The sequence below is a fragment of the Mangifera indica genome, chromosome 9, assembly GCF_011075055.1.
Source record: "Mangifera indica cultivar Alphonso chromosome 9, CATAS_Mindica_2.1, whole genome shotgun sequence".
NCBI lineage: Eukaryota > Viridiplantae > Streptophyta > Magnoliopsida > Sapindales > Anacardiaceae > Mangifera > Mangifera indica.
Window position 1 is genome coordinate 15,794,335 of NC_058145.1, and position 13,049 is coordinate 15,807,383.

General features: G+C 33.6%; 2 protein-coding genes across 4 annotated transcripts; both read right to left on the reverse strand.

Moving 5' to 3' along the window:
• Positions 1-242: 242 nt before the first annotated feature.
• LOC123225896 (G2/mitotic-specific cyclin S13-7-like) lies at positions 243-2,808 on the reverse strand. The gene is made up of 6 exons (XM_044650225.1): positions 2,652-2,808; positions 1,937-2,154; positions 1,457-1,846; positions 949-1,356; positions 679-857; positions 243-580 (listed from the first exon to the last, which is right to left on the reverse strand). The coding sequence occupies exons 1-6, from the start codon at positions 2,686-2,688 to the stop codon at positions 409-411; spliced, it is 1,404 nt and encodes a 467-aa protein (XP_044506160.1). The 5' UTR covers positions 2,689-2,808; the 3' UTR covers positions 243-408.
• A 1,428-nt stretch (positions 2,809-4,236) lies between these two features.
• LOC123225897 (stomatal closure-related actin-binding protein 3-like) lies at positions 4,237-11,660 on the reverse strand. 3 transcript variants are annotated; one of them, XM_044650226.1, is made up of 13 exons: positions 11,460-11,660; positions 10,160-10,462; positions 9,712-9,840; positions 9,099-9,191; positions 8,798-8,938; positions 8,174-8,242; positions 7,458-7,541; positions 6,591-6,771; positions 5,702-5,818; positions 5,456-5,514; positions 4,905-5,039; positions 4,664-4,816; positions 4,237-4,505 (listed from the first exon to the last, which is right to left on the reverse strand). In XM_044650226.1, the coding sequence occupies exons 2-13, from the start codon at positions 10,442-10,444 to the stop codon at positions 4,467-4,469; spliced, it is 1,485 nt and encodes a 494-aa protein (XP_044506161.1). In that variant the 5' UTR covers positions 10,445-10,462; positions 11,460-11,660; the 3' UTR covers positions 4,237-4,466. The 3 variants fall into 3 exon arrangements, with proteins under 3 accessions (XP_044506161.1, XP_044506163.1, XP_044506162.1); XM_044650228.1 differs by having other exon boundaries at positions 4,664-4,813; positions 11,460-11,656; XM_044650227.1 differs by lacking the exon at positions 11,460-11,660 and adding an exon at positions 10,769-10,893.
• Between the last annotated feature and the right edge of the window lie 1,389 nt (positions 11,661-13,049).

Sequence of the window (13,049 nt, forward strand, 5' to 3'; positions counted from 1 at the left end):
ATAATCTAATAATTTTAAATTAATAATAACCCCACTAATGCATTCTTTTCTCCTGAAGCACTTATAAATTTACAAGCTAAGACAACAAAATTGGGGAGCTTTTAGTATTATTATTATTCTCTGTCTCCATTCTGGAATAGTAGTGGAGAAGTTGGGGTGGCGTATACAAATCTCTCTCCATTCTGAGCAAGCTGGGATAGCTTTATATGGCGTATACATTATAAAGCCATGGATTCAATGTCTGTCATAAAATTGACAATTTCTGTTGTAATTCGGGAATAAATTCAATCAATCAGTTGAACAACAAACATATTTCAAACAAAAGAATCAGCTTTGCAACTTTCCAGTTACATACAGTCACAATAATACTTTGTTACACAAGCGATTGAATTCCAGTAAAGCACTGAATTAAGCTGTGTTTTTCCCTGCACCAGCTGAAGCATCACCAGACAAGAGACTTTTAGCCGGTGGAATCAGTGCAACGCCCCCTCGCTGAGAATTTGAGTACTTTCTGTATACAACTTGAAGTCTGCCTTCTGCAATTTTCGAGTGATAGTACACTAGTAGCTTAGCACAATCCCTGTATTAAAAAAAAAAAAAAGAAACCAGAAAAAAATATGAGCAAGTTCATACACACTAATGGCATCTGTTAGCACTTTGAATGCAAAATAAACTTACATCACTTGTGCTTCTGAGTAACCAGTATGAAGCTTAAGTGTCTCTGTCCAAACAGGGCTCTTGTTCAGTGTACAGCGAGCGGCATAGACTGCCGAAGCAGCAACCATTGATGGGCAGAAGATTAAGGTATCATAATTCATCAGCCCCAACTCAGCAAGAAAATATACCATGTTCTCCATCTAACACAGTTAAAAACAAAATAAGTAAATTTAGGCTTCTTCAAACTGATCAAAACTATTTCAAACCAAGTAGCTTTAGCTTACTACTCACTTGCTGATCAGAAATTGAAGCCTTGATGAAGCGAGCAAGAAAGACGTAATGTGTAGGCACTGTCAAGGTCCATTCAAGTTTGCCCAGTATAGCTTTCTCCATTAGTAAAACCTGTTGATGAGAGTAAGCTCTGTCTGAAATGCATACCAAATCATTGACCTCAGGGGCCCAGATTTCTTCGTACTTAGAAGCTATAAGCATGGCTCCCATGCCTAACAACTGTAATTCCCTCCTGGGCACATTCTTCACAGCAAGGAACCGATCAATTATGCTGATGGTAAGATACAGAGTCTCAGGAGAAAGCTCAAACTTTTGATGAACATCAATCAACCAGTCGACCAGGATGGCTCTCATCTTCTCATTAATATCAGTCTGTGAATGCATATAGCTGTGTGGCCTGTTTTCATTCTGCATAAAAAATTACAAAAAACAAAAAAGATCAGTCACAAAAGATTACCCCGAAACAACAAATGGAAAGATTAAAAATGAAGAAGAATATGATTGATACCTCAACTAGCTTGTAGAACTTATATATGTCCTCAACATATTCAACTCCAGCCAAATCATTGTTAGCATCTTTTGCATCAATATCAACGACCTCTTCCTTCGGCTTGTTAGCCAGACCACAAGCGGCCTTGCTTCTGGCAGTAAGTACTGAACTAAGAGTCTTCTTAGACGACCCATTTTTCTCCTTTTTTGCGTTTACGTGAACCTTTTCCTTTTCCTTGTTATTGAGCTTAACTTCTTCTTCTGTATCCGGACTAATCTCAATCACCTCCTGGGGTTTTGGTTTAACATTGACTTTCTTTTGAGCTGCCTTTGCGGCCACTGGTTTCTTACCCACCGGAGGTCCGTCAACAGGAACAGGCGCTTTATCTACATTAGCACAAACCTGTTTCTGCAATTCAAAGGAACAAAAGAAACCAGTTGTTAGCAAAGAAGAACAAAAGAGATTTAAGTGAGAGATTGAACATCTGGGCCAACCAACCTTCTTGTTATCAGCTGCTGCTGCAGCTTGTGCATTGGCGAGTAATTGAGCGCAAAAACTCCTGGTGATGGGGCGAGAAATCTGAGGCTGAGGCTTGCCCTCTACTCCTCGAACAGTCACGAGATTGCCTATATCACCTAGAGCACGACGGCTTCTTCCATCACCCGCAGCCCCGGCTTTCTTCTGTTGCTTGACTTCTCCTCCTACGACTGCCTCACCTGTAATAATCGACAGAAACAACTTTTATAAATTTTTAAAGAATGCAAGAAAATAGTTTAAGGAATTAAGTGAAAAGAAACAAAGAACACAAATGAAATCAGTTGTTTGAGAACTCTCACTAATAGAACAGTCATATGAATATCGATTTCTAGCCCTTTTATCAAATCTTCTCGTCAACCAAACAGATAATCAAGGAATTAATATCAACAGAGAAAACCAAATCCCTCCTTTGATTAAGATCTTCGCAGAAAGAATAGAAATAAACAAAAAGTTTTCAGATAAAAGATTCAAAACATGACAAATTAGCAAAAGGAGTCATCAAGAATCTCTTTTGAGTTCAATAAATTCGAATCAAACATAAAAAGGGCTCAAAATCACAAGGGTTGTGAGGAAACAAACAAATAAACACAAAAAAGAACACAAATGAAATAAAACAGTAGAAGATTACAGAAATCAAGAAAATTAAAGATCTTTATCTTCGATATGTAAAATATACCTCTGGCTTGTTGTGGAACAATGGGTCTTGAAGCCATATTTCGTGTTTTCTTCTTCTTTCTTCTTGCTCTTCGTCTGAGAGAGTTACTGTCTCTGCGTTGTGAGAAATACGAATGGAGAACGCGAGAAATGGGTCTCTTTTGGAAGCTATAAGAAGGCGTTTCACATACAACGGTCGAATTATTTTTTATTTTGGACCGTCAGATTTCTTTGTGATTCAACGGATAACGATGGCGTCGCAAAATTATAGCCGTTAGGCCATCTGAGAAGTGCAGCAAAAAGTTACCATTTGCGATAAAAATTAAAATATAGGGTTATAAGAGGGAGTTGCTTCTGTAATGTATAATTTCTTGGAACTTTCGTGCTACGCATGTCATTCAGCGACACGTCCATATTAAAAAAGCATGCGTTCGTTATTTCCTGGAGAGAAGGTGATTATAAATAAATAAAAAAGCATAAATAAATAAAAAGTTCCTACTTTGCTTCATGCGAAAAAATATTTTTTTCAATATAAAATATAAATCTAATTTAATTGATCAAACTATAAATTATATAGTTAAATTAGAAATTTTAATTATATTAATTAAATTCATAATTATATAGATGTGTTAAAGAAAATAATCCAAGTTCAACGAGTTAGTAAAAAATAAACAAATCTCATATTTTTATATCCGTAAAAACTTAGTTTCAAGTTTGTCGGAACTACCTTTTAAATAAACTGAGTTTTCAATCATTTTGTATTAATTCAAGAATCAATTTCGATCTCTTTAATTCGCTTTTCTGGCCAAAATCTAACTATATATAGTAAATTAAAATTTGGACATAAAATTTAGAGTATATTTCAAAGTTATATTCATCATTCTTTCCGTCATCCACCTTTCATTGTCAATCTCTGTTATTCGATGTTAAATCTATATATTTGAAGTGTTAATGTTAGTTGTGATTGTTTACATACTATATTGGTTTGAATGCATTTTTTTAAGATTCAAAGATTTTTTGGAAAAGTTAGGATTTTAGGTTTATATATGGATTTTCTTGGATTTTATTGATGTTTAAGACTTAGGGTTTTGTGAATGTTATTGGGATTAAAGAACTAAAAATGTTTTCGAATGCGTAGAATGCAAATTGAGCAAATTTAGATATTAAAGTTGAAACATTTAATCATAAAATTGCACGCTCATTTCAAAATATTTAGAATGAAAAACAATCATTTGAACTACTCATTCTAGGTTATTGAAAAACATTCGAGTTCAATCAAGTCAAGAAGAGATCGTCTCAAACTATTGATAAACCATTCTTGCTTTTATCTTTTCTTTCTTTCTTTTTATCTTAATTTTATTTTCTTTTCTTTTCTTTCTAGAAGGGATATCTAATTATTGTGAAAATCTCCAACAGATTCTAGGAATAGCTCACTTTTTTGGCCCCCGACTTTAATGAAATGGAAGTAGGCCTGAACATTTCCTAATAGAATTATCAAAAAATTTACTCAGCATTGTCTGTTCTTTAAAAAATGCAAGTCTTACCAGTGGGGTAATTCTAGATATAAACAAATTAAGTTGAAAGAAAATTTAGTGGAAGAAGAAAAATGGTAAAAAATCAGCAAAATGAACCAATTAATCAAAGCAGAGAAACTCATTACAACAGATGCTTAGGCAAAACAAAAACAATGCCTAAAACAATGAAAATAAAATTACTGGAAACCAATTACAAACACTTTTTTCTTTCTCAATCATATGCCAAGCACACACATACACATTTCTCACACTAAAAAAACCTAATTTAACTTCTCACATTCTCAGTTAGTTAACATTTACTCCTATACTCGATCCTCCGGTCCGGCAAGCATCACCTGTCCCTGGAAATTGGAAGAAATTATGATCAACCATAAGCATGTGATATTCTGAAAACACTCTGCAAACTCTCGAAAGTTTTGGTTCTTGGTTTGTTAATTTCCTAGAATCTGAAGAAATACAAGCACAAAACTGGTCTCAACAAGGATACAAGATAACTTACATTGCAATCAAGAGCATGTTTTCTAGCAATTGTAATTGCTGCGTTTCTCGCTCTCTCTGATTCAAATGTTAATACAAATGTGAGTCCCTTCCTTGCTTGCCAAAACAATGACTTGGCTGCGGCATTACCGTCGCCTCTAAATCCACACAGCTGCTATGAAGAAAGTGCAAAGTAAGAAATGCTTGTCTAAAGTATTTCTTCCACTTCTTTCCTTCAGAAATCAAAGGTGCAGAATTTGTACCTGCATTGATGTGTGATAATTTTCTCTGGCCTTTGTGATCCACCCTCTACAGAGCTTAATCCGCATCTTCCCCACATTAAATACATGATTAGAATGTGATGAATAATCTTGTCCATTCATTTGAGAAACAACCACCTATAAAAACATCCAGTGTCAAAGCTTGATTAATATTTGACATTAAAATTACTCTATTCCAAACTAGTAAGTTGAGAAAACCAATGATCTATAGCTTCAACATCATATTAGGCTCCTCAATTTCAACAATTTTATGCTGTAAACTAACTGCGAAAATTTTTCCCAGGTGATACAAAAGAATCTGATGTGATAAGTATATCTTGCCAAGGCTTAGAGAACAGAGCATCGTCCATTGGCTCGATAAGTGGCGTACAAACTGTGGGCAATGAAGGTTTACAAGTTTAAAGTTGGAAAGAGTCAACACAAAGCTATATAGGCACTCATGTTTTTGCCAGTTTTTCCCCCCAGGTAACTTCTGTCTAAAAGAGATGACCATATTTCTCAATGTAATAGTTAGAAATGACTAAAGCACATACATTAAATTCACTGCTAGATTTCCGCAAAAGTGTCTCCACATGGCTTCCCAATCCTGTATCTGTAAAAGAAAATAGAGTTAGCCTTTCTTCTCAACTTGCATTAAACCTTTAGGGGAGCATAATTAGGATCCAGATAACATGAAAGGGAAAATGCTTTTTAGGAAAAGAAATTAGAAAAAAAGAGCAGACAAAAATAAATAACAATTAAGAAAGATCTCGAATTAAATACTAATTATCAAAACCAACCAGGTTCTATGGGACCAGCAGAGGAAACTGTGACTTTCTGGCCATTTAAATGAATATCGGCCTGTAAAACTTGTCCGACATCAAATGGTTCAGGAGCATATGCTGACTTATTGGCACCTGATAAATCAGAAAATAAATTTAGGGTGCAGTAAGATGAAATGATATCAAAATCTTAGGCTATGGTGCATACATTAATTCTTCCAGCACCCACTGAAGTGATGGTTACAGATAAAAGAATTCACAACATTGAAACAAAATAGTAAAGAAATCAAGCAGAATTTAACAGTCTTTAAAGCCTCAACTGTTGGGTAAAGCTCTCCGTTCCAGAAACCAAATTAGACCAAGAACATAATCATATAAAATTATATAGAAACAATCTCTCAAACAAAGAAACGGGCAGACTGCAATATATGTTATATGTCATTAATCTTTATGTAAATTCCCTCTGCTCTTTTTACACACCCATATTACTGGGCCTAAATGCATGAATGTGTCAAAGTATCTGGCCAGTTGGATAGGCTGCAACTTCTTAAGTAGTATGTTTATACAATTGGGAAGAAGCCTGATTGCAGAAAGAAAAAAAAAAGTAAAGATAATCATTCTTTAGATGACAAGAAATGTAATTGAGAATGTCAGCTCAATTCAAAACCTAAAGTTATTCGGTTTATCTCCCTAGATTTAAAAGAAAATGGTTTTGGTTTGGGCTGGCTGTGAATGGTTCTTACTTTTAAATTTGCGGGTTTACATTGAACCAATGGCCATATCCGTAAACTTGTACTTGAGCAGCAATTACAGGGAAGATTTGGGTGGTTGTCAGAAAAATCAACAAGAAAGCTCAAGCCTTCTATTTGAGGACTGTTACTATTGAATACCTGAGATAAACAAATACCTGAGATAGCTTCCCTTTGGCTGCCATCAGGTGATACACGATACCATTGAATTGAACATTTTGAAAGCTGTGGAGAAATATCTGAGCAAGGCTGAATATGCAGATATGAGCCCAGCATTTCAGAACCATCTAAGCAGTACAAGTGACACTTATTGTCCTCAGCTCTCTTGCTCATTGCCAGCTGGAAAGAATATGGCATAAGATAGTGCAAGAAGATTGTTCAAGCCAACTGTATAGCATTTTCACTAATAGAACTAGGAAAACAGATTTTACAATTAAAATGAGAAGGCAATAGATCTTTGGCTAAGAAACAAAAGCCAAAATAGATGTCCCAAAGGATAACAAAGAGCTGAGAGTTTGAGTAAGAGTTGCCCATCATTTTGAGTAACAAATCTTACTGTCTACAGTTTCAGTCATGATAAGCAATATCAAAAGCATGAAAGTCTCGCAAAACCTGAACCTTTATCAAATGCTTTCACAACTTAATTTTCCTCTATATTAGCCATTAACAGATTTGCTTAATATTAAACAAGGGAAATATTATTTGGCTTTAGTTCTCCATCTTATATTATATAACATAATATCATTCAAGTAAAACAACTGATAACATTATCAATATGTACCTGTATTTTGAACTGAGTGTTAGATCTTTAAATTCTGTTGTTTGGCTTTTTCCTATAAGCATATGTTTTATTCTCTTCATATGAAGTAAATTCTATTCCTGGGGATCCTATATTTAACATACTTAAAATACCCAATCTATCTTGTCAATGATATGTCATATAAAAGTTGTTTTCTCAGACAACTAAAACTCGATAAATGATATCTATCAAAGTTATAAAAGTATAAGCAAAATGTCCAACAAACCTGTTTTTGAAACTTAGCCGACAACAGTGACTTCTCCCGTAGCTGAGCTCTTAGTGCACGAAGCTCGTGTTCCATATCTAAAACCTGCAAAAATGGTGCAATCTCTAATAATTAAATGCAATGTCATTACATAACCAAACATGGAACATCAAATACATAATTAAATGAGTCTAGTCATTGAATAATGTATTTCTATGACATCATTCCTAATTACAAGAAAAGCATCGATGACTTAGATCCCTAGAAAAAAGATTTGCACTAACATATTAAGATGTGTCTAAAACATGTATCTAAAGCACAAGCATTTTTTATGTTATTTTTGGTAAATTTACAACACATACCTTTGTGGGATTCATTGTTTTGCTCATGCCACAAGACTATATTGAAACTCAAAACTTAGCCAAGATATTGAAAATTAAGATATTAAAAGAAAAAACACACTTCCCGTTTAGCATTTAATAAAAGATCTCCTTTATTATTTGTACTAAGCAAGAATGACGTCTAAGAACCTTGTTTACCCTCAACTCATTAAGCCAGGGAAATTATCTAAAACAAAATCATAATACAAAGAAAAATAGTAAATTGAAAATTAAGGTTGGTGCAAAACATCACTGATTATATAATTACAATCAAAACTTTCTCATAATAAAGCCAAGTGTTTGCGTCACTAAGAACCTATATGCAATACCAATATTAAGGAGATAATATTAGTTCACCTTGGTTGGTTGATGCAGTTGTTTAATTCTTCTAGCCTCTTGAACCTCCTCTACCAGTTCCTCCACATCCTGCCGCAAAGAACACAAGTCTAGCAGTAATGAGTATTTACGAAACTCTATATCAAAAGATGTCCTCAGGGCAGATGAATCACCCATTCTCAAGGGCATCATAATGTTTTTTATCAACATCATAAACTTGATAATAATGTTACATGTAAGTGAAATCTTACACAACGAGAGACCTCCCATAAGAAATTCAAAGAAGGCTTTGGATGATCATGAGAAGAAAAATTATGAGATTTTTTCATTAATTATTAGTGAAACTTTATAGCATGAGTCAAAGCAATCTTGCAGCTCTATACAAGATTTATTAGAGTTCCAAATGTGTGATACCTGATAGTCGTGATTATATTAAGATCATTATAAATAACCTGCTAAGATTCTTCAAGAAATAAGATAACTATAGAATATACAACACCATTTCCCTTTATTACCACATGATAAATGAACACATCCCATAATAACTTAGATGATTCAAACATTATCTACAAATTTGTGCCTGCCATCAATTCAATCTATCAGCTAGACAAAAGAAGATTTTAAGGTAAGGGAACTTGTTGGGACCTGAGTTTTAGGTTTAGGAGAATTTCTTTCTTCCTCCTCAAGAGCCTCCCCAAATCTCTGTACCACAGCCCTAGCACTTTCAATTTCAGCACAAGCAAAAGATTTTTCTTGGTTAACCAACTTTTTAGCATCTTCAGAAGCCTGTACATGAAACATTACACAATTTCAATAAAAAAGATAAAAATGTGATGTAGACTCATGAAAAATCTGGAGTGTACCAAAAAGAAATTATGTTTTAGTCTGCTAGACCATGTACACATGTATGTGCAAATTGTGACCAAGATTACAAACCATTTATCACCTGTTTAAGAAAGTTTGCTAGCTTTTTCACTTCAAACTTCTCTTGAATTAGTTCTCCTTCCTTTTGGGTCAACTTAACCGCTAGAGCCTCCACCTGCATGAAAATATTTTTAGATGAATGCAATTATTATATTGGAACAGTTGACAAACACAAGGAACATTTTACAAAAACGGGTCATAAATTGTACCAAAAACTTTTCGAAACAAAAGTCATCAATGGAGTCATGTGCATCATTATTTAGTTAGTAACTAAGAATCACCAATGGTCAAACCTCACTTCAAGATTTGAAACCATGAAGGTGGTCTACATCATTTATCAGCACTAAATGTACCATATAGATAAAGGCAATGACTTAAATCCAAACAAATACAAATATACCCACCACAAGAAGAAAGAACACAAGTATAACTACTCCTAGCAAGGACACCGATAATTTTAGGAATGCACAATAAATAATACTAAATAACGGTCTTTTAAATAGAAATTACATTTTTATTCAATCTAAGAGCTAACGCCTCTAACACATAAGTACTTAACACATCTAGAGGCCTGGAATATCAAGTTTGAAACTGGATAACTTGTTAAGAGAATAAATTACAAATTATCAACTGACCATAGAGATAGCTTTCTCTACATCATCTTTGTTTCGCCCTGCCATACGCCCTCTCAGAGCTTCTAATGCATCTCTAAGCTTTTTCAAAAGAACATGTCCCTCCAAAGAAGCCACCTCTCTTAGCTTTGCCTGAATACAAGTGAGTAACATGGAATTGATCATATATTATAGAATTGATCATATGTTATCATCAGAGGTTATTCATCATTCAGACAATGGTGAAGGTGAAATAGACAAAAGCAAGGAATCATGACAGAGCAATATGAAAAGACATGCATTATTTTCAAGTTCAGCAAAGGTCTGGCATTATAAACTGTATAGAAGAAGATGTTGTATAGCATGCCAATCTTAAGTGAATGGGACAAGGCTTTGTAAAATGCTGGAAGGAAAACAATTATAAGTACATGTGTGGTGAAAAGGAAAATTAAAATTGCCAAAAGATGAGAACCTCATCAGCCAATTTGGCAGCAGCAGTCAAGTTCTTGTCAAATTTACTGGCAAGGTCACGAACTGACAGCCGCTTGTGCTGCTCAGTTAACTGGGCAGTCTCTTGTTCAACAACTTCCTTCAATGATAAACCCTTGCTATCCTCCTTTGGCTCTTCCACAATCTGATTATCTGGTCCTAATTTATATTTTGGGAAGCAATTAGAAGCAAAACTCACATCGGCTGAAACCGGCAGAACAGATACTGTTGGCATATTTTCTTCGACTTCAGGACTTATCTTTGTCATTGTTTCAGATCAAATTCTCTGATCATCACAATTAAACACAAAAGACAATATTAGCACTGGACCTCCAAAAAATCATATCATAAAAGCTGAGGTTTCACGAGAAACAAAAGGCTGAAATCTAAGAATGCATCAAAATTTCACCCAATAAACAAAAAAGAAAGGAGAACCTCGTGATGACATGAAAGAGAAAAGGAGTAACAACACACCAAAGATGCAAACAACCAAGTAGGTACAACAAACAAGAAGGCTAGTTATACAAGTAAATGATGATAAAGTCACAAAGAGAACAGCATGAAGTAGCAGGCACTTATTTATCAGTTATACCCAAATATGGAACTCGCTGATCCAATCCAGTTATGAAGCGTCTAGTTGTAAAAAGGATATATATAACTCAACTCATGATCAATTTTCTTCATCAGAATTTTCAAACGTCTGGAGTTAAAAAGAAATTTAAAAAAAAAAATACAAGCTTGATAAAATGTATTACACTCTGAGGTATATACCTAAAAGAAAGAGCAGAAAAAAAAATATCCCCTGAAAATAAATCAAAGGAATGACATAAAATCAACATAACAAATAATGACAATTACATTTTAAATGGTGAAAAATGAAAATAATATTCCTTAATGTCCAAAAATACTAGTTCTTACTTCTAGAAGCAATCACCAAACACCAACTTAACAACTACACTCTTATCTTTTCAAACCACACTCGCAACCTTCTTCTTTTTATGTTTAAACGAAAAACCTTCATCAGTCTACTCAAATTCTTACTAAACCAACTGAAGCACTTATGCTACTCTGTTTCTCTTCCATTGCATGCCCCTAAAAGAAGAAAGAACGGCCCAGAACTCAAAAGCACAAGCAAAGTAAACATAAACTTTGTTACAGAAAAGAACGAAACTTTCCCCATGAAACATCACCAGCATGGTGAAAATTAAAAACCCAGATGCAAAACCAGAATGCAGCTAAAATGAGCATTAAAAAGAGAGAGAAAGAGAACACACAATACTTACAAACAAGTAGTACAAAAACAAGGCACAATGTGTGTGGAGTGTGAGGAAAACAAGGAAATGTGAGATGTCAAAACAGGTACATGGTGAGAGATTGTTGAAGGAGATGAGAAGTAAAACTAAAACCAAGAGAGAAGAAGAATCTAAAGAAGGTGGGTATTGGGTTAGGCTTTTTTAAAAGGAAGAAAGAGAAACTAAAGATAGGAAAGCCTCTTGTTCCTGACTCGTCTGTCCCCTTCCTTACACTCCCAACCCGAGCAACTTGAATGTCTCTTTCTCTTTTTTTTTTTTTTTTTTTTAAGTAATTTTTACAGCATCATTGTAATTATGTTAAAAATGTCCGCTGATAACAATAAAAGAGCAGGATTCCTGGTTTTTTTAACTCCACGCGCTGGTCCCATCTGGTTGGAGAATCACAATATGTGAGTTGGGTCGTCGGTTTCTTCCATTCATGGATTCGGATCATCCACTTTGTGAAATATAGGATGTTCCAACTATCTTGAAATACCCCAATTTGATATAAAAATTCTAAAATGAAATCATAAGTTTATGAATTGAATTTTTTTTTATTTTATATTATTAAATAATGTATTATCATTATTATTTATATTTCTTAATTAAGATATTCGATGAAGACCTAATTTGATTATTATTTTCAATGATAACAAGAAATCTCTTATTTTATTTTTAAAATATATTTTAATAAATTTATAATTCTTTTGTAAAAAATAAACTAAACTCTATATCTGTTGACCTCCAATTTCTTTTCTTTTCTCTGGTCAATATAAATATTTTTTTTATTATTGAGCAAACTCCCATAGATTTCATGAAATGTCTCAAGCACCCACAGTTTTTGTTAAAACATGACTAGCCCTCATTCAATTAAGTTTTTCCTTAAAAGTTATAGTGAGGTTAGGTAAACTTGATATTTATTTTGTTATAGAGGGTATTTTTTAACATTTAACCTTTTTATGAATCCCTAAAATTTTTTTACCTTCATTTTTTTTTCCCTTTCTCTCCATTTTTTTCGTTTTTATTTTCTCTTCTTCTTCCTCTTAATTTATAATAAAGACTAAATCTAACCTCTTAATAGTGTGAAGGCTAATTTTGATCTTTTGACATCAATAAAAATAAAATTTTGGATCTTACACTAATTATGGCTAACCCATTGTTGGACAAATGTCAAAAGGCCATACTTAGGCTTAATCAATGTTTTTATATGACATTTTTAATTTTTGCATCTATTGTCATGTTTATTACAATCTCAAACGATTATTGTTATCCTTTAGTGGTCTTCAGTGAATGTCACAAAGTGATCTCATATGTTTGCTAGAAAATGATCTTCTACAATTGTCATAGGATCCTAATAAGTCTGTTATAATTATTAACCATTGTTGAAGGAATTATCAATTTATAAATTATGAGGATTTTTTATTTTGTAATTTGGTGATGGGGGATTTTTGCTTACACAATATGGTGAATGGGAGTTTTCAAAAAATTTCAAGTAATCTAATGAAGGGCAAATAAGACATTTTCCAAATGTAATAGTTTTTATTAACAAAATTGAATGGAATGGGAGCTAGCATGTTTTAA

Bases quoted from the DNA above. Each gene is read 5' to 3' on its own strand.
- LOC123225897 (XM_044650226.1), bottom strand. From the start codon at position 10,444: ATGACAAAGATAAGTCCTGAAGTCGAAGAAAATATGCCAACAGTATCT. The intron at 7,542-8,173 runs GTGAACTAATAT...CCATTTTTGCAG, and splicing joins AACTGCATCAACCAACCAAG to GTTTTAGATATGGAACACGA. The intron at 6,772-7,457 runs GTTTGTTGGACA...TATTCTTTCCAG, and splicing joins CGGCTAAGTTTCAAAAACAG to CTGGCAATGAGCAAGAGAGC.
- LOC123225896 (XM_044650225.1), bottom strand. From the start codon at position 2,688: ATGGCTTCAAGACCCATTGTTCCACAACAAGCCAGAG. The intron at 2,155-2,651 runs GTATATTTTACA...CGATTATTACAG, and splicing joins TGTTCCACAACAAGCCAGAG to GTGAGGCAGTCGTAGGAGGA. The intron at 1,847-1,936 runs GTTGGTTGGCCC...TTTGAATTGCAG, and splicing joins CAGCAGCTGATAACAAGAAG to AAACAGGTTTGTGCTAATGT.